Here is a 22,930-nt window from a genome sequence, read left to right as displayed (position 1 = left end):
AAAGAAGAAGAAAGAAAGAGATTTTTAACTACTTCCTTTATACAAAAATCTTGATTTGAACTGATTCATCACAGAAATAAGAGCGCACATCAGTCTTCTGACCAGAAGGGGGCGTAAGTACAACGCATGTAACCAGATAATGAGAGAGAGTGAGAGAGTATTCACCCACATTATGCTGATGTGCCAAGCCTGTTGTTATCTGCTGTATTCGTTTATGGGAGTGGGCTACTTTAGGCTACTATCAGCAGAATTAAATGATGTATTTGTTTTATCTTTGAGAGCACGGCTCCGGTAAACTCTCCTCCCTCTGGGACAATAATTCTCCTAATGTTTTCCCCCTATGACCTGATCTCATTTCAATTCAACAAAAGAGAAAGAACTTAATAAGTTGGTCCGTGCTCAGACCAAATTATGAGTCCAGATGAATTATCACTGAGCTTGATGATTGTGTAAGACAGTATTTTAATAAGAGGATCAATCAAATGCATGAGACGAAGAAAAACTCCCTACCTGGATTCACAACATGTCTTGCCCTGTGGTTTTCAGACTTTTTCAATCGCACTTGGAGTGCAAAGTTGAAGAAAACATATAGTTCAAGAAAAGACGTTATTTCATTGTCAATAACAAATGTATTATTATGTTATATACACCAATAAGGAGGGGTCAATTTGAAGTGTGTATTGATTGAGGTCATTGTGATTGTGAAGCATATTCATTGAACATGCATCCATATGAAGGTAGAAAACATCTCAAATGGCCATTATTTTAAGTTTAATTCCAAAATATTTCTTTAACTGAACTATTAAAGGTGTAATATTTAAGAATTATTATTTTTTTAACTATAATTATCAACTGACTGTGAAGAAATAAAACTTTTGATGTTTTGCATGTATTGTGTTGCGGGGATATCTACTGAAGTTAGCATGTTAATCAGTTATCAAATCAATGCTCATGTGCTACCAGTGTAAACACCAACACTCCCCCTGTGCTCCAAGCTCCCAGTTCAGGCGATAGATGAAAGGTTAACCGGGCTAACTAGCAGCAGTTACTCCGATGATATGCTACCCCCTCTTTATTTTGAGTATGAACAATGAACATATTGTATCTATAAGATGTTTTATGAGGCAGTTGTGGGATGGTTGCAACCTTTAAAGATCTCCCATGACCCACTGGTGAGTTGAAAATCAAAAGCCTAATATAACCATATAGGTAAAAAACGTTTCCTTTTCTTGGTCTAGGTCTTTTTAACGGGAAAACATAGAATTTTATCCATGTATTAATTTTTAAGATAAATGTAAATATCAAGCAGGATCCAGGGGTATTGTGGTTAATTTGAGAATCATTGGCAACCTGACTGACTGACCTTGTCCATTGAACCCTCACATGTGTGCAAACTGTTACTATCTAGAATAATCTCGAGGTTAGTCAGACCTTAAGTCACTGTGCATTATTATGTCAGTAAAACCCCCCACATGCTTGTCTTATAGTTCATAGGTGATTAGGATAGCACTCTAACCTTTGCTCAATTCCCCTTTGAAAAAACTCTGTGGCGGAAAGAGCAGCATCTGTTATGCAAATATCACCGACAAACTACGCCACTACAACATATCTGTTCCACAGGCTGGAGATAATATGAGGTGGTGTCAGTAAGACATATCAAGAGTGCAGTTGTTGGGTGATTACATATCTAAAGAAATAATAGAAATGTAGTGCAAAATATGTGTGATTAGTGTAATAAGTGAGATTATTATTAAGAAAAACAGATTGATAAACACCACCTGTAATATGCTGTTATAGAAATAGTATGATTCATAACAATTAATAAATTGAATTTTACATTCAGATGAATATTCACAGTAAGTGATTGTGCTACGTTTGCAAATAATGAGGTCAAAGGTCAGCCAAAGTGAAGCTGGGGCAAAAAGCTTGGGACTCCACAACCGAGAGAGAAGTTGTTTTTATCATCAAGGAGAAGACGAGATGACAGAAAATGAAGGGCTGTGTGATTAAAAACAAGATGAACTAGACCACAGGGGTCTGGTACCCATTAACCCAGTTCGCCTCTGCACAAAGGAGGGGGGCAAAACTTTTCTACGAGCGGAAACAAAATGCGGATGTGTGTGTGTGTCAGCCAAATGCTCTCTCATGTGCTTGGACGTCATCCGCGTCCCTCCCTCTCCGTTATCCCCTCACTCACTCCTCCCATCTGTCTGCTCCTCTCAGTCCGCACTCGTGCCGGCCCGACCTCCTCCTCTTGCCCGGCCAGACACCCAGACGGACCCCGCGGACAGCCGGGGACACAACTTGGGGGGAAAAAATTAGCAGGGACACGACGAGAGAGCGAGCGAGAAGAGAGAGAGAGGTTCGTTGGGAGGGGAAAAACTGCCGGTCGCATTGCAGCATCTCACATTTTCTCCCAACTTGTTTTTCACCCAACATCAATGTTTTGATCAAGAGGAAGAACAAACTTTGTGCTCCATGGAAAGATGTAAAATTCATCCCGGATACTGAACTCTGGACTCTTCACTGCGCCCTTCTGAGCTCAGTCAGCGGGCTGGGCTCTCTTCACAGGACCGTTAGGTTTTTTTTTTTTTTTAGCTAGCAAGCTAGGTGGGGACCAGGACGACTTTTTTGTAGGGAAAAGACCAAAACATTTCTTTTTCTTCCTGCAGGCCTCATATCTCGCTTCACTACGAGGAGAAACACCAAAGTAAGTACGTTTCACTTTCATGTCGGCGGGGGGACGTTATTCGTTTATGTGCGCGTGAGTGGGTTAACGGGGCACGCAGGCTCCGCAGCCTCGCTTCCCTGCGACGTCATTACGCATTCATAAAGGAATCGGTTAATTAAATAGCCCACCGCAGGGCCCTGTGCGGGGTTAAACGCATAAATGGCGGTCAAGAGTTGTTGCTAAATGAAAGTACGTTCATAGTCGTCAACATTTGGAGTCTCACACGAGGACAGAGGGGGGCTGGCTGGCGTGTGGCCCAGTGGAGGGTCGGTTTGTAAAGTTTGCTAACTAGCACCAAAAGATGTCACGTTATCGCAGGTCACAGGCAGCTGCGGCAGACGGAGGCATGCCAGGTGAGATTACATGTCGACCATTTTAAATTATTTTTGTTGTTAATTAACGTTATGGTGATTTGTTTTGGTTTGGGACCTCTCCTGTTGACAGAGTTGTTAGCTCTTCTCCCTCCATTGAAGCTAGTGAAGACCACTGTGACAGGAGAACACCTACATCTAAAGGTGCATTATGTAGTTTAAAGGGAAGACATTTTAATCAGAGGAGGAAAATCTTAATTCGTTGATTTTCAGGACTGAAGAAACTGAATAAACTGTAACAGGACAATACAATTTCATTTCATTCAATTTATATTTGTGTCTGATTGTCCTTATATTCGACCCCTTCTGTACACCAAATACATATTTCTGAGTTTGTATTATTACCTTTTCCTGAGTTAGAATTTCTTTTTCAAAACTACATATACCCCTTTTCCACTGGTCAAAAATCCCACTTATACCCGTGAAGATCAGGCTTCTGTGTGTAATGGGAGTGTGTAAACTGGGCATTTACACCCAAGTCAACTGACTATGCAGCAGACACTGGTTTTTATCACCTCGGCTCAACTTAAGACCCATGTGAACATGCTAAATTCCACCGCGTGGAGTGATGAGGCGTTATCAACATCGGGGGTGGCGCGTAAATAAGGAATTTGGGATGTGGTCTATTCAAGGATGTTTTATTACTGGACACAGTGTTGGAGGCAGAGCCCCGTTGATTCCTATGGAAGCTGGTCAGTGGTGTTTTGAAGCCAACAAACTCAACTTCCCAGGTATGAAAATACCTGGATTGCAGGCCGACCTAACTTCTGGTTTAGCACCTGGCTAACTTGAATGGGGATTAAATCATTTAATCATGCGGCTCTTCTAGACTTTCCAAATTGGAAACCCTCATTTAAAAAAACCTGTGTAGACCTGCTAATTTTGGTGGAAAAGCAGTTATAGTGCATTTTTAAAAGATTTAGGGAACAACAACCTATAAATTATGATACGGTGGCTGTAAAGGTATTAATGAGTAGCCACTTAAGCCATTGGAAGTCCTGGGGACGTAGAAGAAATACTGTTGTTTTGTTTGTAACCGTTTGCATGTACTACCATTCATTCAAAGTTATGTAAATCTCTGACATGATCGATCTGTGCACAGCATTACCTCAGTGTTGGATGATCATTACCTTCAGAGCTTCCACTCAACAGAAAGAATAGCCCTCACACATCTCCAGGGGCCAATCTAAGTGCTCTGGGCAAGGTAGCTACTTACACAATGGGCAGATCTGGCCTGCATCCAGTCAGTAAAGAATCAGCATGACAATATTACCCTCACACCTCCTGAACAGGCCTATTCAAATCAGCCTGCTGACTGATTGAATCAGGCCATTAATAATTCATCAGGGTCACAGATCGGTGTCAAAGGTATTCAAGTTGACTTTCTTCTAAAGCACAGAAGATTGGATAACAGTGATGAAACAGATCACTACAGACCAGCTGTCTGCCCTTGGGATGATTTTCATGTTTTCTCCCACTTGCAGTTTACTGTTTCCTGCAATCATCTTCTACTTTAATGACATTACACTAAAGTGTTTTCAGTCAGAACAAGATCCAGAGGAAAGTCAAAAATGTGAAGGATGTGTGTGTGACTCACCCTCAGAAGGCATGACCTGAGTTACAGATAATGAACCATGTGCAGAAAGCATTAACTACCACTTTCTGCCACAATATGTGCATTCAATATGTAATACTTTTCACTGGGAACACAAGAGATGAAGGATGTCAGTATAGGAGGTTGACATACTTAATCAGCAACTTGTACCTACTGAAATCTACAGTTTGACTGTTAATGTTGTTGGCACAGCTACAACTTGATGGTCCTGTAGGTGCCAGAAGTTTGCACCAGTGTGTTACGTTTATGTATTGTTTCCATCAAACATTTTACTCTTGTAAGTGTCTAACTCACAGTAAAACAGCTATTAAACGAGGGTTGTAACTATGATTATTCTTATTATTGATAAATCAACCAAGCATTTTCCCAAATGAATCATTTTAACTGGAAAATGATTAAATAAACAATATAAAATGTATCCCTTTACTGAATTCAATCCATTTTCTATCATATATGACAAAGAAATCATCAAATATTGTTGTTGCATCATTTTTTTGTTGATAGGTTAACTGACTAATCTTTTCAGCTATAATCTGTAATGCTAAACTAAATAACATGCTAATTAAATGTGTTAAAGGTTATCAGCTCTGACAGGAAAGCTTACCCACAGATTTATCAGTAAAATGTGCATATGTCGTTATTTTCTTTGCATGGCTGAGAGATAATTACCACAGCTGTGTGTCATTTCAAAACGTGTGATGCTGGTATTAATATGATACCTGAGCTTTGGCACTGAAAGCCAACGGTAGCCTGCTTTTTTATTGCCTTACAATGAGGGAAAAAAAGTTTTATGACAGAACCACTTTTCTATTTATAGATCTCTTGATTTGAATAATCCAACAAGAACTTTGCCCCTTTTTTTGCCTTTCCTTTTAAATTTTAGCAAGATGTTCTGTTTCTATTTGGGAAATATGTGATTAAAGACTTAGACTTTGACCAACATAATTCAAATGTACAGAACTTGACGGGTCTTTATTTGGTTCTAGAGACATATTTCAGTCAGTACTCTAAAGCCCCTTTTACACATGCAGTCGATCCCTGAAATGTTCAGGAACATTTCCTGTATGTGTGAGTCGCCTTAAGACTCACGAACATTTCAGGGAAAATTTTTTGCAAGACTTGTGGTGTAAATCTAAACAGTATGTAAAGGGACGAGTATGTAAAGGGTTAAGTACATCTGATGAAAACACGCTTTCACATGGGGGGAACCAATCTCGAGACTCCACTGATGATGTAGTAAGCAGTAGAAATTAAGTAGAAAATAAAAAAAACATTACTTGTCTCACAAACTTGCTGATAATGAAATACATTACGACAGAACTGCGATGATTAATTGATTAGATGTAAACTGTTAAATTAATCGGCAACTATTTTTTGATGGTGTGGCTGAGACAGAGAAACCATTCACCCAATTACAAGACACTGTACCATCAACATGATTTTGAAGCTGTTATTTTAAGTTGAAAAAGTTACATAATGTTGCTTTAAGGTGCATTACCGCCACCTACTATGACAACCTGAGAACGTAAAGAAACAGAAATGATATAAGGGGTGTTGGATTATTTACACTATACTATCATGTGTATTATTAACAGGATATCAGTACCTCATTTCTAAAATATCACAGCTATCGTCAGTACCTTCATGTCTCAATACCATTAGTTCAAGGTCAGGAAATGATTCAGGGCTGCAGACTTACTTGCTGACTCACCACCATTTTGACTCCTGTCTTGCGACCTCTTTCAATATCAGCATGGCGTCGATGTGCCATTCTGGCTCGGACTTATCAAACCTTCAAACTGAGGTTCTGAAAACTGACCTCATATAAAGTATTCCACAGTATTCCCCATCTAAGCTGTCTGATTTATCTGCTTCTGTCTCCTAGACATTTTTAAAACAATGAGTCAGCTGTCAGTGAGCAACTTAAGTATGGACAGATATGAGCAAATGGGTAGTTATAGACACAGAGTTGGCATGTTATTAGTGACTCACAGTCAGGAGCATGTTGCTACTGTCTCATGACTTATGTTTCCTCTAGTCGACTCAGTCTTCTATCATTTAGATAAACAAAGTGTTGGATGACTGTAAAACTCCATAAGGTGTAATTCATGCATGAAGAGTGAATGGGGCAGCTGGACCGCTCCCTCTGTACGGTGGCAGTATGTTTACATTCTCCACATATTCCTGCACTCTGTACCAGGTTACAGTCTGGTCTGTTTAGGTTTTTTCCTTAATTTAATTCATTTCTTTGAGAAACTGCATTATAGGTTTGTAAACAAGGAAGCATATCGGTAACATCTGGAACTGTACTCTGCCCGACTGCAGCTGGATCTCTGTTTACAATCACCACATCCGTGTAATGTATATTCATACTGAGGGAGAGCGAGGGGAGACAGTCAGACAACTTCCTCTCTCCCTCCCCTGCCAGAGGCATCCTTTACTTTTATTGGACCTTTGGAAATGGTCAGAGTGTGGTCATATGATCCTGCGGGCCAATGGAACGTGATGTTAGGAAAGCTGTGTGGAGAAAAGAGTTTGAACATGTTGAATTCACTGGATGATCTCAGCCAGAAAGCCTAAAAATATCCTCACAAATCCTAAATCGCCTGCACTCAGCAGAAAAAGCAAAATATAACTTTTTCTGCTATTGCAACCATCTTTATTTGTGCTCTGTCTTTGGTGAGATCACACAAAACACGCTGTTCAGCAGAGCTCACAAGATCTGGCAGGACACTCCAGGAGAAGTGAGATGTTGTGCTACTGAACTGGAAGAGTTGGCAAATTCACTGGGAAAAAATATGTCACCCTTCCCATCCACCACCACCTGTGCTGAGGGGGGAGAGAGAAGGGAAAGCCATGCTGTTGCAACAGGAAACAGGGGCCATGACTAACATGACATGATGTGGAAAACAACTGCCACACTCAACCATGACACCGTCTCATGACAGTATAAGAGGCTACAACCAGCAGCAGCACGAGGTTAGATCTTTAGGATTGAGGGCGTCCTCTGTCAGCGTCAAACATCAAGAGCTGATCTTAATTTGTTTTTTTAGATGCAGGAACTAAGACCAAGATAAGGCCTGGGAGTCATACAGTACTTATTTTTCACCAACGAAAATGATTTGTAAATACAGAAAGCTTTTGGGGAATATCTGGTTGCTGATTTCAATAATTTGACAATTTTATACTTTTATATAAGCAAAAATCTTTTTTAATGCCTCCTGTTCTGTAAGACCTGATGTGGTTCGGACGTGCAACCAGACCACAGATCAACGGTGACACCTCTGAGCTGCTCCTCCAACTTTACCCTTCAACCGTGCTTATAGACATCATATCTTTAGCGATACAGTACATAATTGCGCTGGTTCTGTCTTTGTGTCGCTTCGGTTTCTGCTCATATGGGGTAATTGCTGAAAAAGCAGCGGCAATTGTTGGTTGAACTGAAGTTTTGACTAGTAGAAGTAGTGGGACTGGGCTGGCGGCTACTTGAGGGGAGGCTGACGCTAGCGTGAGAGCGCAAACTCATGCTTTCGGAGTACTGTTTGGGACGGTACCTTTTGAGATGATGGAAGAGGTTGGTGGTGTTTCCAGTTCTGCTGAGGACTGGTCGGCGACACATTTTGCACCTAATGCTGGTCTTTCCTTTGTCAGACTTCAGGCAGCCGAACTATTTCTAAATAACCTGAATGGTATGACATTTCCTCCGTACAATTTCTTTGTCTCTCGCAGTTTCCTCGCACTCGGTGTCGCTAGACGGACCAGACAGGTGGTGACCGTCATTCTGAGTTGTTGTGAGTGGGAGGGGCCGGAAACATGTATCAACCACATGCATTGTTTCTCTGCTGTGTGATTGGCTGTTGATGTAGTGTTTTCTAGTTAAAGGAAAACGGACTCAAAAATAACTATCGAAAAAATAAATGTCATAAATTTATCATTGTTATCATGGAACATTTTATCATGAAAATGAACAAGATCTTTTAATCGCCCAGCCCTAGTTTTGTGTATAAAAATGCCAACCAAATCGCGACACTTCCGTGCTTGACACTCTCGGACGACCTTGCACTTACTGGCTGCATCTGATTGGACGTATGCCACTCGTGGGCCGTGTGCTCTGGGAATTTCAAACCGGACCAACACGGCGGCTTGTTGGGAAATGTTCTCTTATGTTATTAAAATAGCTCTGCGAAATGTGTTTCTGACATTTTAGGCAAGAAATGAGCCATGCAGTTGCTGAATCTGTCTTCATTTTACGTTGATTAAGGTTAGTTTTTATAGTTTTTCAGGAATTTCCACAGGTGGTGCTACGCTAATGAATTGCACAGCTATGAATGGGAAGTGTAGAAACGATGGATCCTGTGGACACGTACCATTAGAAAATGAAAAATAGATATTCTTTATAATTAGAGAGCATTTTTACCTCAAAATTGAAGGTATTGCAGGGGACGAACTTTGGCCCCCCTCTTTGACTAGCGAGGGGGGACTTTTTAAAGTTCTACATTAAAACGTAAAGAGCTTTGTTATATATTTTAAGTTTTGTACTTACATTATCCTAAATGTTTCCAACAATGTTCAAACCCAGAGAAATCTGTAATTTGAGAAAGAAGAAGGGAGGAAGTCATTGAACATGACTAAACATAATGTGAATAAAACTTCAGTAAATTAGCTTGTCCATTAACATTTCTGCCTGAGTCACCTCAATTAGAGTTTCATCATTTTCAATGAGCAACTTCCATGATCCTGCTCTACTTCAGGTCGTCATCAAACTACATCCTTTGTTTTTTTTTGTTTTGACTCAGAGCCCCCTAGTGGCAGAAATTACATACTGTGCAATTAATTAATCAATTAATTGTTTAAATGATTTCTTTAGCAAAAATGCCAGAGACAGTTTAGTTTTTCTTAGTCTTCAATGATATTAAGCTGAATACTTCTAATGGTTCTTATCATTTATTGCAATTTTCTGACATTTTGTTGGACAAAGGCTTACTCAAGAAAGTGATTGTTAAAAGAAAAAGTTTTGTTGGAAATATGTCTTTATTTAAGTAAATTAAGTTCACTGTTTTTGTGAATCCTATGCATGGAGCACAGTTCTTTACACCCATGTCTAATTTCAGCTGCATTTCCTAAAGAGGTTTCTTAAAGAGTGAAGGGAGAGAGAGCATTACACATAGCTTTGGGACTGCGGGCCAAAGGGGGAATCCTTCTTGATTACTGGCAGTGAGCAGCAGGGTGGGGTTGGGAGTGGAAGTGGAGCGGTTACAGGGCTTTGGCATTTACAGCTGCAGTGAGTCAAAAGGGGAGTTACTGTAGATCTGCGAGGGGACTCCAGAGACGGAGTATGTTGGGGCGCCCCCGCTGCTCTACACATATGGCTGAATCATGACTCACATCCCCTAAGACACTCTTCCTTTAACTCTCTCTGCCACTCCCTGAGTTTAACAGCAGAAATATTCAACTCTGTACTCGCTGAATAAAAAATGCAGCTGCTGTCGACTGTTTAGGAGAGTGCTGATGTTGAAAGCGCCGAGCTCGGTGGTTGGTCTGAGTTTTCCTCCCTCACGTGGGGCCTCTTGAGCTGTTTTATGCATTAGGAAAAACCTACAGCCGGGCTTCCAGTGAGAAGGAAAGAGTTGTACCATCGTCTAATTCTCTTAATTACACGGTACCAAACATTCCTAATCACAGATGTCTTCCCTTATACACAGCCAGGCCTGTATAGCTGCTCCCTTTAAAGAAAGCAAGCCCCTATAGACTGCATTCACATTTTAGGTGGAACCATATCCACATTTTTTTTTCTTCAGGGTGTGGATTCTGCCTTCACAACATGTGTATCTTTGGTCTTTACAGCCTAATAAAACCACAGAGTTGTTGCTGACTCCTTGCGTGTCTTGTGTTTCAGGATGATGTCCGAGCTGAGCGAATGGTTCTGGCAGGAGCGGCTCTGGTTTCCGAAGGGCCTGGGCTGGGCCGACCTGGAGGACCGGGATGGACGAGTATACGCCAAGGCCCGTGACTTGTGGGTGGCGCTGCCCATCGCCCTCGTATTCCTTGTTGTCCGTCAGATCTTTGAAAGGTCAGTCCATTTTTCACTCTGTTTTACTCGATATTTGAAACATTCATTTCCCTCTATATTTACACATTTGTCTCCGTCCTTCTGCCCTGTCCAACTCTTGTCTTTTTCCCCTGACTGCTGCCGTCTCCTCCTTTTCTTTCTCCTGCAGTCTGCCCATCAGTTATCTCATCCTCTGACCTCTAATTACATTATTTTACTCCAGAATGCAGTTTATATCTTCCTTTTTTTCCCTCAGCAGTTATTTGATTCTTTCCATGCTGTGCCCGACTTTATAATATGAAAAGTGACTCACATTGTTTCTCACACAAGTACAGTGTTCCTGTTATTTGTAGCTAATCTTTTGGCCATCAGACAATTGTTACCTCCACCTACGTGTAATTGCTGATACAAAGAAGCTCTCTTCTTCATCATTGTTTTTATTCTGACCTCCCATCCAGTCATAGAGAGATGAATTATAATGAGACTTGAGAAATGTCATAAGACAGAAGAATATCAGTATTATCCAATTTTATTTTATTTTCTGAATATTCTATTTTGCTTTTCAAAAACCAAATATGTGAACACACAGTATATAACCAGCAGATGACAGTATCAAATGAACAAGACAACAAACAATAGGCCAATCAAAATTAACATCAGTTAGACACTATATACAGTAACAACAAAATAAAGTCCTCAATACAGGAAGACTAAACAGGGGTACAATCAGTCTGGTACTTGGGAGGTTTTGCATTTAATCAAAAAAAAGTTGAATGTCTTGTAAAATGTTTTACTTTAGTTCCTTAAACAATTTGTTATTTTCTTTACGGCTATGCAGCCATTAATTTCAGAGAGCCCATTCTTATTTCCATTTTTGAGGAAATACATTTTTGAGCAATGGCCAGCTAATTTTTTGTGAGCCTCGCAGTGAGTTTTATCCAATTAACAAACATTAACATGGGTTATCAGGACAAACAATTTCAAAGGGCAAATCCTGAAGAGTGCACTTTATTGAGACAAACGTGCTTCAAATGGCAGTAGCTGCATTTACAATATGAACAGTGTTTCTTCGACCTGATTGAAATCAACCCGATTAAAGACTCCAACTAAACTGTTTACTTGGATGCTAAATGAAATGATCAGATAAGATGTGCTTTCAAATGCACAAAAACCTTAAATATGAAAATATATTTTTTTGACATGGCACAAAAAGTGGTTGTGTCCACTGTGAAGTGTCTAATCTGCCGGAAATATAACAGAATAATAATAATAAGAAGAAGAATGGGTTCCACCTGTTAACACAATTTTCAAGATGGACCCACATCCTGTCCTGGGAGCGAAATTATGAATCCTGTGATAGCAAGGTCATGATCCACCCTACTGAGTGAAGGCAACAAATACTAGTCAATCAAAGGCGTTGAAGTTCGGGTCAGGCCTTTGCCATAGTTGGATAGAACAACTGGCATTTCTGCAGTTTTTCTTTCAACAGTCTGTAAATATTTTATGGTCTCCAACAAAAAAGTTTTATCAGTCACTGATCTGTTTTGTTTTGCTACCACCATGTTTCTGTTATTCTCAAAAACTTGTTCACGTCACCTGCTGTCACCCCAACCTCTTGTTACCACCCCAGACATGCATAGAAAGAGTTTATTTATTTCAACCAAAGAGAAACAATCGGATTACTTGTTCACATGGTTATTAGGTGCTAATATTTTCCTGTTGAATGGATTATCAAAGGTTTACATCACTCCTCTCATCCCAGTTGAAAATTCCTTCTGAACGAGCTGGATTGGGCCAGTCTCTTCAGACTGAGGTCCTTACATGAGGCATTTTTATGGTGACTGGGCTAGTATTCAGATTATAAGTGGAATATTAGGGTCCATGTAAACAAAGTTAATGAGGCCTTCATTGCACAATGTAAATTTAGTATTTAACACTGTCTTCTTGCCTGACTTACAGTGCATCAACCTTAGCTTTTATAGTTATAATTACTCTCTAGCTCACATTTAGGTAATTTACATCAGAGTTTCCATGATGTCACCCTGCACTGAATCTATGCTTTCTTTTATTTCTCTACATTTCGTCTCCTTTTAACCTCGTCAACCTATTTGTGTGATTGCAGGACGGTGGCAACACCCCTGGCTTCTCTGCTCGGGGTAAAAGAGACGACACGGCTCAAAGCCCCTCACAACCCCGCACTGGAGTCCTACTACTGTAACATTACCAAAAACCCCACACAGGTAGGTGTTTGCACACACTATTAAAAAGACTCAGTACCATGCTATGTGCGTTGCCAGGAGGCTTAAATCTTTGACCTCCCTGTGCTTTTCTCAGACTTCAATAGCAAGTCTTTGCAAGCAGACTGGATATTCAGAAAGACAAGTGCAGCGATGGTTCAGGAGGCGAAGGAACCAGGACAGGCCGAGTTTGCTCAAAAAGTTTCGAGAGGCCAGGTAAACACACACGCAAACACACACACTTTTAAACACACTTCCATAGGGCTAGGTCGCATCAGCTGCCCAGCCTTGCGTTCCTCTGGCTATATGAGCACATTTCTGAGGGCAAAAGTAGCCCTCTATTTTTAACATGCACTCATTACAATGCTGCTACCATGCTTGTAGCCCGCACTCTCCTCACACACACACTCATTAGCCCAGGGCTCTGTCACCACTGTTGGTTATTTTTATGTGTGAGCATTAACTGTAGCAGAAGCTAAACCAACAGCATGAACACCTGATAATACGAAGCTGCTGAAAGTAGCTGATGTCAGCTGGCAGGATTCACACTGTGGCAACAGATGACACTTAGAAAGCAGCAGCTAGGATCATACTGTTAGCACCGTGAGGAGTGATACTCAGGCTGACATTCAGTGATGTGCATGTGTTCAATGTATGATGTCTCTGTATGGTTTTTATTAGCGTCATTGTCACGATCATTGTTCATGTTTGTCGGCAGATCCATAAAAGCTTTTCATGTGACTTAAAGGGTCAGTTCACCCAAATTACAAGAAGAAATAAAACCACAGTTGAGTGTCCGATATGAGTAAATTATCTAGTTCCCCCCTGGAACGCCCTCAAGACCTGAACCTGACTATGAGAACCACTGCTTTAGACATACCAAAAGGTTTTCCTCAGCGGACAGACTTGCTCATTTTCATGGAAATGCAGACATTAGAATTTCCATTTTTTTATAGCACATTATGTTTCAGTTTAACATAATGAGCCTCTTAAAACAATAATCAGGCGCCCACATGCCTCCTGTAATCACTTCTTCCATTGGAAGTGATGGGGGAAAATATCTACTTTGCGGAATTTTGTACAAAAAAGCTTTAACTTTGGAAAATCATTACTTGAGTTGGTCTCCTCATGAAGCCTCATATTAGAAAAACCTGAATGAATGAGTGGAGAGACATGACAAATGCAGCTGCTTCCATATCGGACACGAGGGCTTAATGACATCTATGGGAGAGTGGAGAGGGTTACCAATCTAGGAGGTTTAGCCTTTAAAGTGTAACCCATCTGTATTTTCACACAGAAAGAGAGACATTGGATTTTGCCCCCTTTCACTTTCAAGCACATTAAGAAAGGAACTTTTAATGGTCAGTATGAACAGGAGGAATTATCACAAAAGTAAAACATGTTGCAGTGACTGTTGATTTAAGTCCAGACTTAAAAAATGTGAACCTAAGTCCACCGGCTGAGACTGGTTTTGTTACCATCTACATTGTTTTATCCAGGTTAATCGTGACACTGTTGCTGATTAATTTTACATGATTTAAGTGATATTAGTGACTTATTTCCGTTGTGTTATGGCAGAAATGTCAGAGAAGTTCCCCAAAACTGAACACATACAATCAAAACTACTCTACTAAAGGTTTTATTATTTCTTTTTTTTCTTGTAATTTTGGTGAAGTGACCCTTTAATCTCCAAGAAGATGTTCTACGCATCCTGTTTATGTTAAACTAGTCCTGCATATGATGCTTGTGAGTGAGTGTGTGTGCGTGTGTGTGCATGTGACTGCATGTTTGTCACTCCCCGGTTGTGGTGTGTCTTTCGCTGTGCATGTTACGACATTTCCCTTCTGAATCAGTCTATTGTTTATGTGCACACAACAGGCTGTCTGTGTCTCTCCCTTATTTCCCCCCGCTGGTGTATCTCTCACACTCTCACTGTCTCTTCATTATATGCGTTCACCTTCTTCTTTTTCTCTTTCTGTCTGTCTCTGCTGCTGCTCTGCTTTCTGTGTGAATCCCCTCTCTACACCTGGCTGTAGTGGGAATGACCCCTCACTGTCTCTGTTACAGGATATTAACAGGGAGGATAGTGTCTGACAGCTTTCATTGTCTGTCACCATGTGTTTCGCTGTGGCTGTGTGAGGCTGTGTGTGTGTGTGTGTGTGTGTGTGTGTGTGTGTGTGTGTGTGTGTGTGGGTGGGTGGGTGTGTGTCCCGATTTGACATTCTCAGTGTAGTTCACCAGATTTTTCCAGGCTGCTCATTCAGCCCCGCATCTCTTTCCAACTTGCAACTCTTGTGTGTTTGCGAGAATATCTGTGCGTGTGTTTGTGCGTGTGATGCGTTTCTGTGTCTGCTGGTAGATAATGTGTCTACTGTCTCTTCCCCATTGACTGAGTAGAAAGTGTGTTTGTATGTGTGTGTGTTCTCTTGCAGTTGGAGATTTACCTTTTACCTTCTTGCTTTCATTGCTGGCCTGGCCGCCCTCATCGATGTGAGTACCGCCATGTTAACCTCGACCCCTCCTCCTCCACCTCCTCTTCCTCCACCTCCCGTCTCTTTATGTTTACGTCCTCGTTCGTCTGCCCTGCCATCGTAACTTGATGGTTTCCATGGTAGTCGGCCTTTTTTTGCTGTGATGACCTCTCCTCTCGCACACCCAGAGAGGGGCAGTGTTGACTCATTGCAATGCTGAGTCAGTTGATATAAATACACCTGTCTTTCGAGCTCTACTGTCTCATTCACACACCCATCTCTCCTTCCAGAAACCTTGGCTGTATGAACTGAAGGAGATGTGGGAAGGCTTTCCTGTGCTGGTAAGTGTCTGAGATGGCTCTGCACACTGAATGCACCAGGGCATTTTAAAGGAGACATATTCTGCTCATTTTCAGGTTTTTATTTTTGGTAACTACTGGAATAGGTGTACAACACATCAGTTTTCTCCCTCTTCCTGAAACGCTCTGTTTTAGCTCCTACCTCTTCAAGACCCCTCCTCATACATGTACAGTCTCCTCTGATTGGTCAGCTCTCACAAGCCTGAGCCAGCACCGCTCACTTTATCTCCGGATGGCTCTGTTGTGTTTTCAGTTTCTAGTTAGCTTCACTTCAATCCTGAATTTAGCCATTAATTAAGCAAATGTGTGACATGGTGGCGTAGTGTGATGTCAAGAGGACACAGAATTAAAGGCTGGACTACTGACGAGGCGTTTCAGGCACTTCAGGAGCTGTGTTTTCTGTGGGAGAGAGGGGCATACGTTGGTGCGGACTTTGCGCTTTATAACTTTTAAGAACTTTTACATGCATGAGAACCTATAAAACACACTGAAGGGAAGGAAAAAAATAAAAAGCATAATAGGTCTCCTTTAAAAATGTTTTTACATTTGGTTGTTGGCTATTAGGAGATGAAACACATCTAAAAACTACAAGTGCAACAGTGCAGCAGGAGGCTCTTCAGTTCTTCTCTTGTGGCGTCTCAGTCGACATCATCAGACCTGTAGATGCCTAAATCATATTTGCACTCGAGTGTCACTTTTTCACCTTGACAATAATCTAGATCTATTACAGAATACTGTACGTGTAAATACTTGTTGACTTTTTTTTATACTGTACCTATTCAGTCTTTTTTTTAATTCTGTTTTGTGAATAATTTAAGTGTTGACCATCCTTTTGATGCCTTTTTTAAATCTTAGTAACAATTTCATCTTTCTTATCACCTAAGGACTTATGAATTGATTTGTTATATTAATCGATCACCTCAAAATTACCAAATAAAATAGTCTTATAGTTTTAAGATTATTCCGAGCTTATCCGTTTCCAGTTTTCCTTTTTTAAAGAAAAGTCAACGTTTAAAATTTACGGTGTACTTAAAATTATTATTATCGCAACTGGGAAGGACGGATGAAATGTGATAGAAATATCAATAAAAATGTATGTACTTGCATGTATCCCCTGCTGGTTTTCAGTCACTTGACTGGATATGGCTGAGAAAAAGTTATTACATTTCATTAATAAGGTCTTAAATTGGATTGGTTCAACACTGCAGGAATCCTGATACACTAGTCATGGTGTATCAGGATTCCTGCAGTGTTGAACCAATCAAATTTAACATCTTCTTTATATAAAGTTCATCTTTCATAATTTTTTTAAAACAAAAATGCCTAAAATTAATTAGTTCCAGCCTCTCAAATGTTAATGTTACAAATGTTTTTTTTTGTCTTTTTAAATAATCAGCTAAATATCTTTGGGGCTCTTAAATATACAAAACAAGCTATTTGAATGCGCTTCATTTGTTATAGACAACAGTTATTTGTGCATGTTGCTGTATGAATTTTGAGATTAAAGCTCTGTTTCCTCTCCTTCAGACTCTCCTGCCGTCTCAGTATTGGTACTACATGATCGAGCTGGGTTTCTACGGCTCTCTGCTCTTCAGTGTTGCTTCTGATGTCAAACGCAAAGTGAGTGAACATCTTCTCCTATCAGCGGATATAAAACAAACCACTTGCACAGAAACAGAAGGAAAATATACACACAAATTGAAGTAGACAGAAAATTGAATTTATCCAGACAGAAATTTTGTTTTTCACTTTCATATGGTTAGTACATCTTGATTAACTGTGCGTAACAGAAAGACAAAGTCTGTTTGTACCATCTGATCAGTTTAACATCTGGCCTGGACTGTGTGTGACATTAGACTGTTGTTACACGTGTGTGTGTGAGTGTTTGGACTTTGCTCGGCCGTGGTCAGCTGAGCACAGTGGGGTAAATCTGACCAAAGAGGCACAGTGTGTTCCTCCAGCACATTGTTATAACCTAGATACCTCTAAGCAGGATTTGCCACTCAAAACATGTACCAAACTAAAGCACACATTCCCAACATTTTCCACCATGTCTCTTCTCACCTTGTCTCCACCTTTTTAGGACTTCAAGGAGCAGATTGTTCACCATGTAGCGACTATCCTCCTCATCAGCTTCTCCTGGTGTGTCAACTACATCCGAGCTGGAACTCTCATCATGCTGGTTCACGACTCCTCTGATTACCTCCTCGAGGTAAATGTCTCCAAAAAGCAATACTTTAGTGTAGTCGTGTAGTATTGTGATTAGCACACTTTTGCACACAAACCAGTGAACTATGTTTCTCATAAAGTGAATGTGAAAATATGAATGGATCATATGTTGATGCTGTTTATCCCTGCAAAAAGGAAAAATGCTGTTGAGTGTTCACATGCTGCATCCCTACTGAGGTGATCCAGAGTGCCATGAAAGCTTAACTAAGCTAAAGCCTCATGACAACACTGCCCCCTTGTGGATGAGCCCACACTGTGGTTATCTTTAGTAGGATATATGCAAACCAACAACCATTTTTCATTGGTTAGATATATAATCTATTTGTCTTGAACTATCCTGTTAAAGCAAATGATTTCTTTCTTTCTCCCTCTGACAGTCTGCAAAGATGTTTAACTATGCTGGGTGGCGAAATGCCTGTAACTACATCTTTATAGTATTTGCTGCAATCTTCATCGTCACTCGCCTGGTCATCTTCCCATTCAGGTACAAAAAACACATTTTAAATAATTGTTTTAATGTTATATATAACTGGCTGTTATTTAATCTCCATTGTCCTTACTCCTCACTGTCTCTGTTGCAGGATTATTTACTGTACGTGGGTTTACCCAGTGACCATCTATGAACCTTTCTTTGGCTACTACTTTTTCAACGGACTTTTGATGGTTCTGCAGTGTCTACATGTCTTCTGGGCCGTCCTCATCATACGCATAGCGGTTCGCTTCCTCACCAACAATGTAAGCACACAAAGAAATATTATGCAAAGTCCTGAGATTCTGTTTGTTCAGCCATGAAGTCATGGACATTTCAGTGCTCGTGTTTTCATCATCCAACATCCATTTAAAAACAAATATACAGTAAATGCTTACAAGATAAAATAAAATCCTAGAAAGGGCAAAAAAATTAAAATGTGTATGTATTCCCCCTGAAAATTTGCAGTGGAAACTTTTATAACACTAAAAGAAGTGGAAGTTGAAAAATGCTGACAAGTGTTCACAAGTGTAAGTGATAAACTGAGCTGAAAGAGAAAGTAGTGCCAGTTCACGTCAGTTGAAGTGTCAACTGAGGTCCAACCCTTGAAGACAGATGGAGTAAACCGTGTGAAAATACTGTTGTTGGAGTAAGAAGAGCTGGAAACAGTTTCTTCAAAGGCGAGGATCTGAAACCTGAAAGTGTATCATGTGTCGCCTGTGCTGTAAGCTGTGAAAGGAGTGATGACTGTCTGTTTCATCCTACGCACATCCTTCTTTGTCAAAACCTGGTGTCTCTATTACCCACAACGCCACACGACCGCTAAAAGTTCAATTAGAAATTTTAGTGCATTGCTGTCAATCCAGAAGGTGGCGGTAATGCACCTTAAATCAGTTTGCCAACCACCAACAAAGGAGAAGCTGCTATGTTGCTATGCTATCAGCATCAGCATGTGTATCGATAGATCACAGAATAAAAGTAGAACATGTAGCATATCATTACAGTGGGTTATAAAACTGCTTCACAAGACCAAATTAAGTGAATACACATAAAACAACATTGTACAAAGAGTTGTTTGTTACACTCCATATATTGTCTTTTTGGACATTCTGCTAGTTTGATCACCAGTTTAAGTGATTAGCCACCGCAATGTGACGTCAGGTAGCGCTTATTCAAAGTCAATTCTGTTCCAACCTTTTTGCTGCCGGCTCTGTTGTGTTTTTGTTTGTGTTTTTGCCCCGGCACGTCCCGCAGCCTAAACATGCTGCCGTTTCTGCCTGATTTGGTCTGAATACAGCCTTAAGCAGCTAGCCTCAAGTACGGCTCAGGAGTGGGCTCCAGAGGTCTGGTAGGCTTACTTATTTCTAACTCCCCATTCCAAGATTTTTCTCTTTTATTTGCAAACTTGCAGTCTAGTCCCGACCGACGCTGCCTCAAGTGTGATAATTTGAGACAACTCAGACTTCACTCAGTCCCTTTTGGAGCCATTAAAGGTTTTGATTTTTTTTCACAAATGCAGCTGTTTCCCTTAGGTCTCCCTTCAAAGTCTAAGAAATGAAAGCAATGGAGCTGGTGGTTGACGTATCAGTGCTGAAAGAGAAAGATTCTGTTTATTAATCCAGAAATTAATAGAAACTAAAGCGCTCACGTCCTTATCATCCGTGAAAGATATTTTTGGGGTTTGCTGTACACTGTACAGATTGTAAAGCCCCTTGCCTAGAAACAATGTTATTTGTGATGGCTATATAAATAAAATTCACCCAGCACTATTTACAAAACAAATATGAACAACCTGCAAATGCATATGAAGATAATCCATAAAAGCTGAGAAAGAACATTAGAAATATTTAAACTCACATCATCTTACAGATCTCTTGTGCACATTCACATGCACGTCCGCTCAAACACTTTCAATCATGCAACTGGACAGTTTGAGTCTGTTCTGACACTGACCAGAGCTCCGGTACAGTTTGAGCGGAAGGTCTCCTTGATTGATGACGTGTTTTCTAAACGGCCTCATTTTAAAATGATCTTTTTTTTTCTCAGGAAAAAGTCGACGATGAGAGGAGTGACAAAGACGAAACAGATGAATCAGAAGAGGAGGAGGAAGAGGTTAAAAAGGACATGAAGAAAAATGGACCCGTGCAGAACGGTCACTCAGTCCACAACAACAACCACAGCAAGACCGAGTAAAAGCAAACAAGTGTGGGGACGAAAGAATGTGAGAAGGACTCATATCCCTCAGTGGGGGAGCAAGAGGGAGGGATGAAAAGAAGGAGAAACAAGAAGGGGTGTGGGTCAGGAGGGGGGAGTCATTCCGTGAAACAAAGAACAGCAGGTAACTCGAGGAAATCTGACACTGTTACTTTTGCACAACACAGAAACACTCACACACACATTCATTCGTACTTTTAGAGGGCACAGATGACATACACTACATTAAGTGGCATGGCTGTCTTTGCTTTGTCATCAGAGAAAAATATATCACTGTCGGTGTGTGATGTCGGTCCCAGAATTTCAAAGAGACAGGTGAGAAAATGGAGAGGAGCAGAGTGTGGACGAGGGAGGGAGGTGATGCTGCTTCTTCTTTAGCTTTCCTTGTTCTGTGTGCCTTAGAGCCAGATACTGGCTGTTAAAACGCCATGTTAAAGCTTCCTGCTTTAATCTTGTGTTGCTTTATGTTGTTGCACCTTTTTTGTTTCCTACTAAAAGAACAAAGGACAGTGATTTTTATGAAAGTGAGACAACAGGGCATTTATTTCCCTAATTTTCTGTCTATGCAATTACGTAAATGTTCAGCTATTGCAACGTCTTTGCACAAACATACAGTCTCTTATATACTGTAAGAACCTGCAGGAGGACTGAGTGCCTCCGCTCTCCAATGCGGCCTGTGCCATATCAAGTAGACTGCCTTGTCAGGTTTAAGGAGTGAATAATTCTCGCTTTCTTGTTTTGATTTTTCAATTCTTAATCCAGCTGATTATGTAGAATTCCTGCTTCCAATAGATGTCTGACCTGCAATGATTCTCAACTCTTTGCTGTTTGAGCAGTCAGAAACTCTGCAATAGAAATCGCAGCTTCCTGCTAGTGTTGAATGTTTTTCCTCTCTGGTTTTGGCTGAAGCTGTTTGAACCAGTTGAGTCTTGAATCGCCTTGATGTGATGGTGCCACCCACTGAAAACTGATGACTCAATAAAATCACTGCGAAGGTGGGCTGCGATGTGGAAACACAGGAGTGTTACTAAGTAGAATGGAATGGCGCGAATCAACCATTTCCAGATTTTATAAATATGAACCAGATTTGTTCAATTCACTGCCTAGTAGCCTGGGTTATGTTTGGTAACCTGGGTTGGACTCATGATTTTAGGTATGATTCTGTGTATGAAACGGGTTTACAGGTATTGCTGTTTGATGTTAGCCAGATGAAAGATGTTGTAATCAATTTTTAGCAGTTCAATGTTATAGTTTTTTTTTTTTTTTGATGTCACGCTTTAAGGTTTTTTGTTACGTCAAGTGCCTTATCTGTAATGTATGGGAAGCTCTCTCTCCTGTCTTCATGTCCTCTCCTTTCCTTTCCTGTCTCACATCTCATCCATCACTCACCTGCCTCCTCTTTATAGATCACCTTCCTTTGAAAGTCACCCTCATTCCACCGCCGCGTTCTTTTTTTACTAACCCAGACCAACCAGCAGCCTCTCTTCCCCAGTGATACAGAAGAAACAGCTGTGTCCTAATTACAGTGTTATCATTTATTTTTTTTTTTGTATTTTTTTTTTTTGTTTAATGACTAAGTATTGTTATTAATAATAAAAGTAAAGATCATGAATCACGATGAAATCAATTTGAAGTTGTTGTTTTTTTACTTATTTATGCATCATGTCTGCAGACATACCAGACAGTAAAGTTTCTGAATTCCAACAAATAAAACATGAGAACATTAAACATGTTTTTGTCCCTTGAAACACCAGGTGAAGATACTCCACTACAAGTCAAAGATTCAGAACATCACTTAAGTAAAAGTATATAAACATCAGCAAAATGTACTTTAAGTATCAAAAGTAAATACTGTTTCTGCAGTAAAATGGCCCTTGTTAGTGTTTTTTACAGTTATATCTGACGTTATAGAAAAATATTGCTGCTGCATTAATGTGTGCATTGAATTTTACGACTATATACTGTTTGGTTGTTGAATCTACATTAATGCATCATATTCTGTAAGATCATCATACGTTTGTTGTGTTGTCCTGTGAGAAATGTGAATGTAAAAGTCAATAGTTTATTTGTCTTAAATATAAGAATGTTCTCAACTTAGGAAAGGAGCACTTAATCATTTAGTTTATCAGAAAAACGTAAATTCAAAATCTACAAATTTCAACCAGGATGGGTATAAAAAGTTGTA

The 22,930-nt window shown here is 40.3% G+C and overlaps 1 protein-coding gene across 3 annotated transcripts; it reads left to right on the top strand.

Annotated features, from left to right (window-relative positions):
• Positions 1 to 2,042: 2,042 nt before the first annotated feature.
• Positions 2,043 to 22,418, top strand: cers2b (ceramide synthase 2b). 3 transcript variants are annotated; one of them, XM_084358125.1, is made up of 11 exons: positions 2,043 to 2,714; positions 10,614 to 10,787; positions 12,889 to 13,006; positions 13,101 to 13,219; positions 15,436 to 15,493; positions 15,765 to 15,815; positions 17,361 to 17,453; positions 17,917 to 18,045; positions 18,440 to 18,546; positions 18,644 to 18,797; positions 20,578 to 22,418. In XM_084358125.1, the coding sequence occupies exons 2-11, from the start codon at positions 10,615 to 10,617 to the stop codon at positions 20,722 to 20,724; spliced, it is 1,149 nt and encodes a 382-aa protein (XP_084214251.1). In that variant the 5' UTR covers positions 2,043 to 2,714; position 10,614; the 3' UTR covers positions 20,725 to 22,418. The 3 variants fall into 3 exon arrangements, with proteins under 3 accessions (XP_084214251.1, XP_084214249.1, XP_084214250.1); XM_084358123.1 differs by having other exon boundaries at positions 2,044 to 2,710; XM_084358124.1 differs by lacking the exon at positions 2,043 to 2,714 and adding an exon at positions 2,859 to 3,084.
• The last annotated feature ends 512 nt before the right edge of the window (positions 22,419 to 22,930 follow it).

This window comes from Pagrus pagrus (assembly GCF_965226575.1).
Source record: "Pagrus pagrus genome assembly, chromosome: 7".
NCBI classification, from domain to species: domain Eukaryota; kingdom Metazoa; phylum Chordata; class Actinopteri; order Spariformes; family Sparidae; genus Pagrus; species Pagrus pagrus.
The sequence above is the reverse complement of the archived record's forward strand: the minus strand, read 5'-3'. Positions and strand labels throughout refer to the sequence as shown.

Excerpts from the sequence above, each read along its gene's own strand:
- cers2b (XM_084358125.1), top strand. The coding sequence starts at position 10,615 with ATGATGTCCGAGCTGAGCGAATGGTTCTGGCAGGAGCGGCTCTGGTTT. Across the intron at positions 17,454-17,916 it reads CTTCTGATGTCAAACGCAAA|GACTTCAAGGAGCAGATTGT; the intron begins GTGAGTGAACAT and ends CCACCTTTTTAG. Across the intron at positions 18,798-20,577 it reads TTCGCTTCCTCACCAACAAT|GAAAAAGTCGACGATGAGAG; the intron begins GTAAGCACACAA and ends TTTTTTTCTCAG.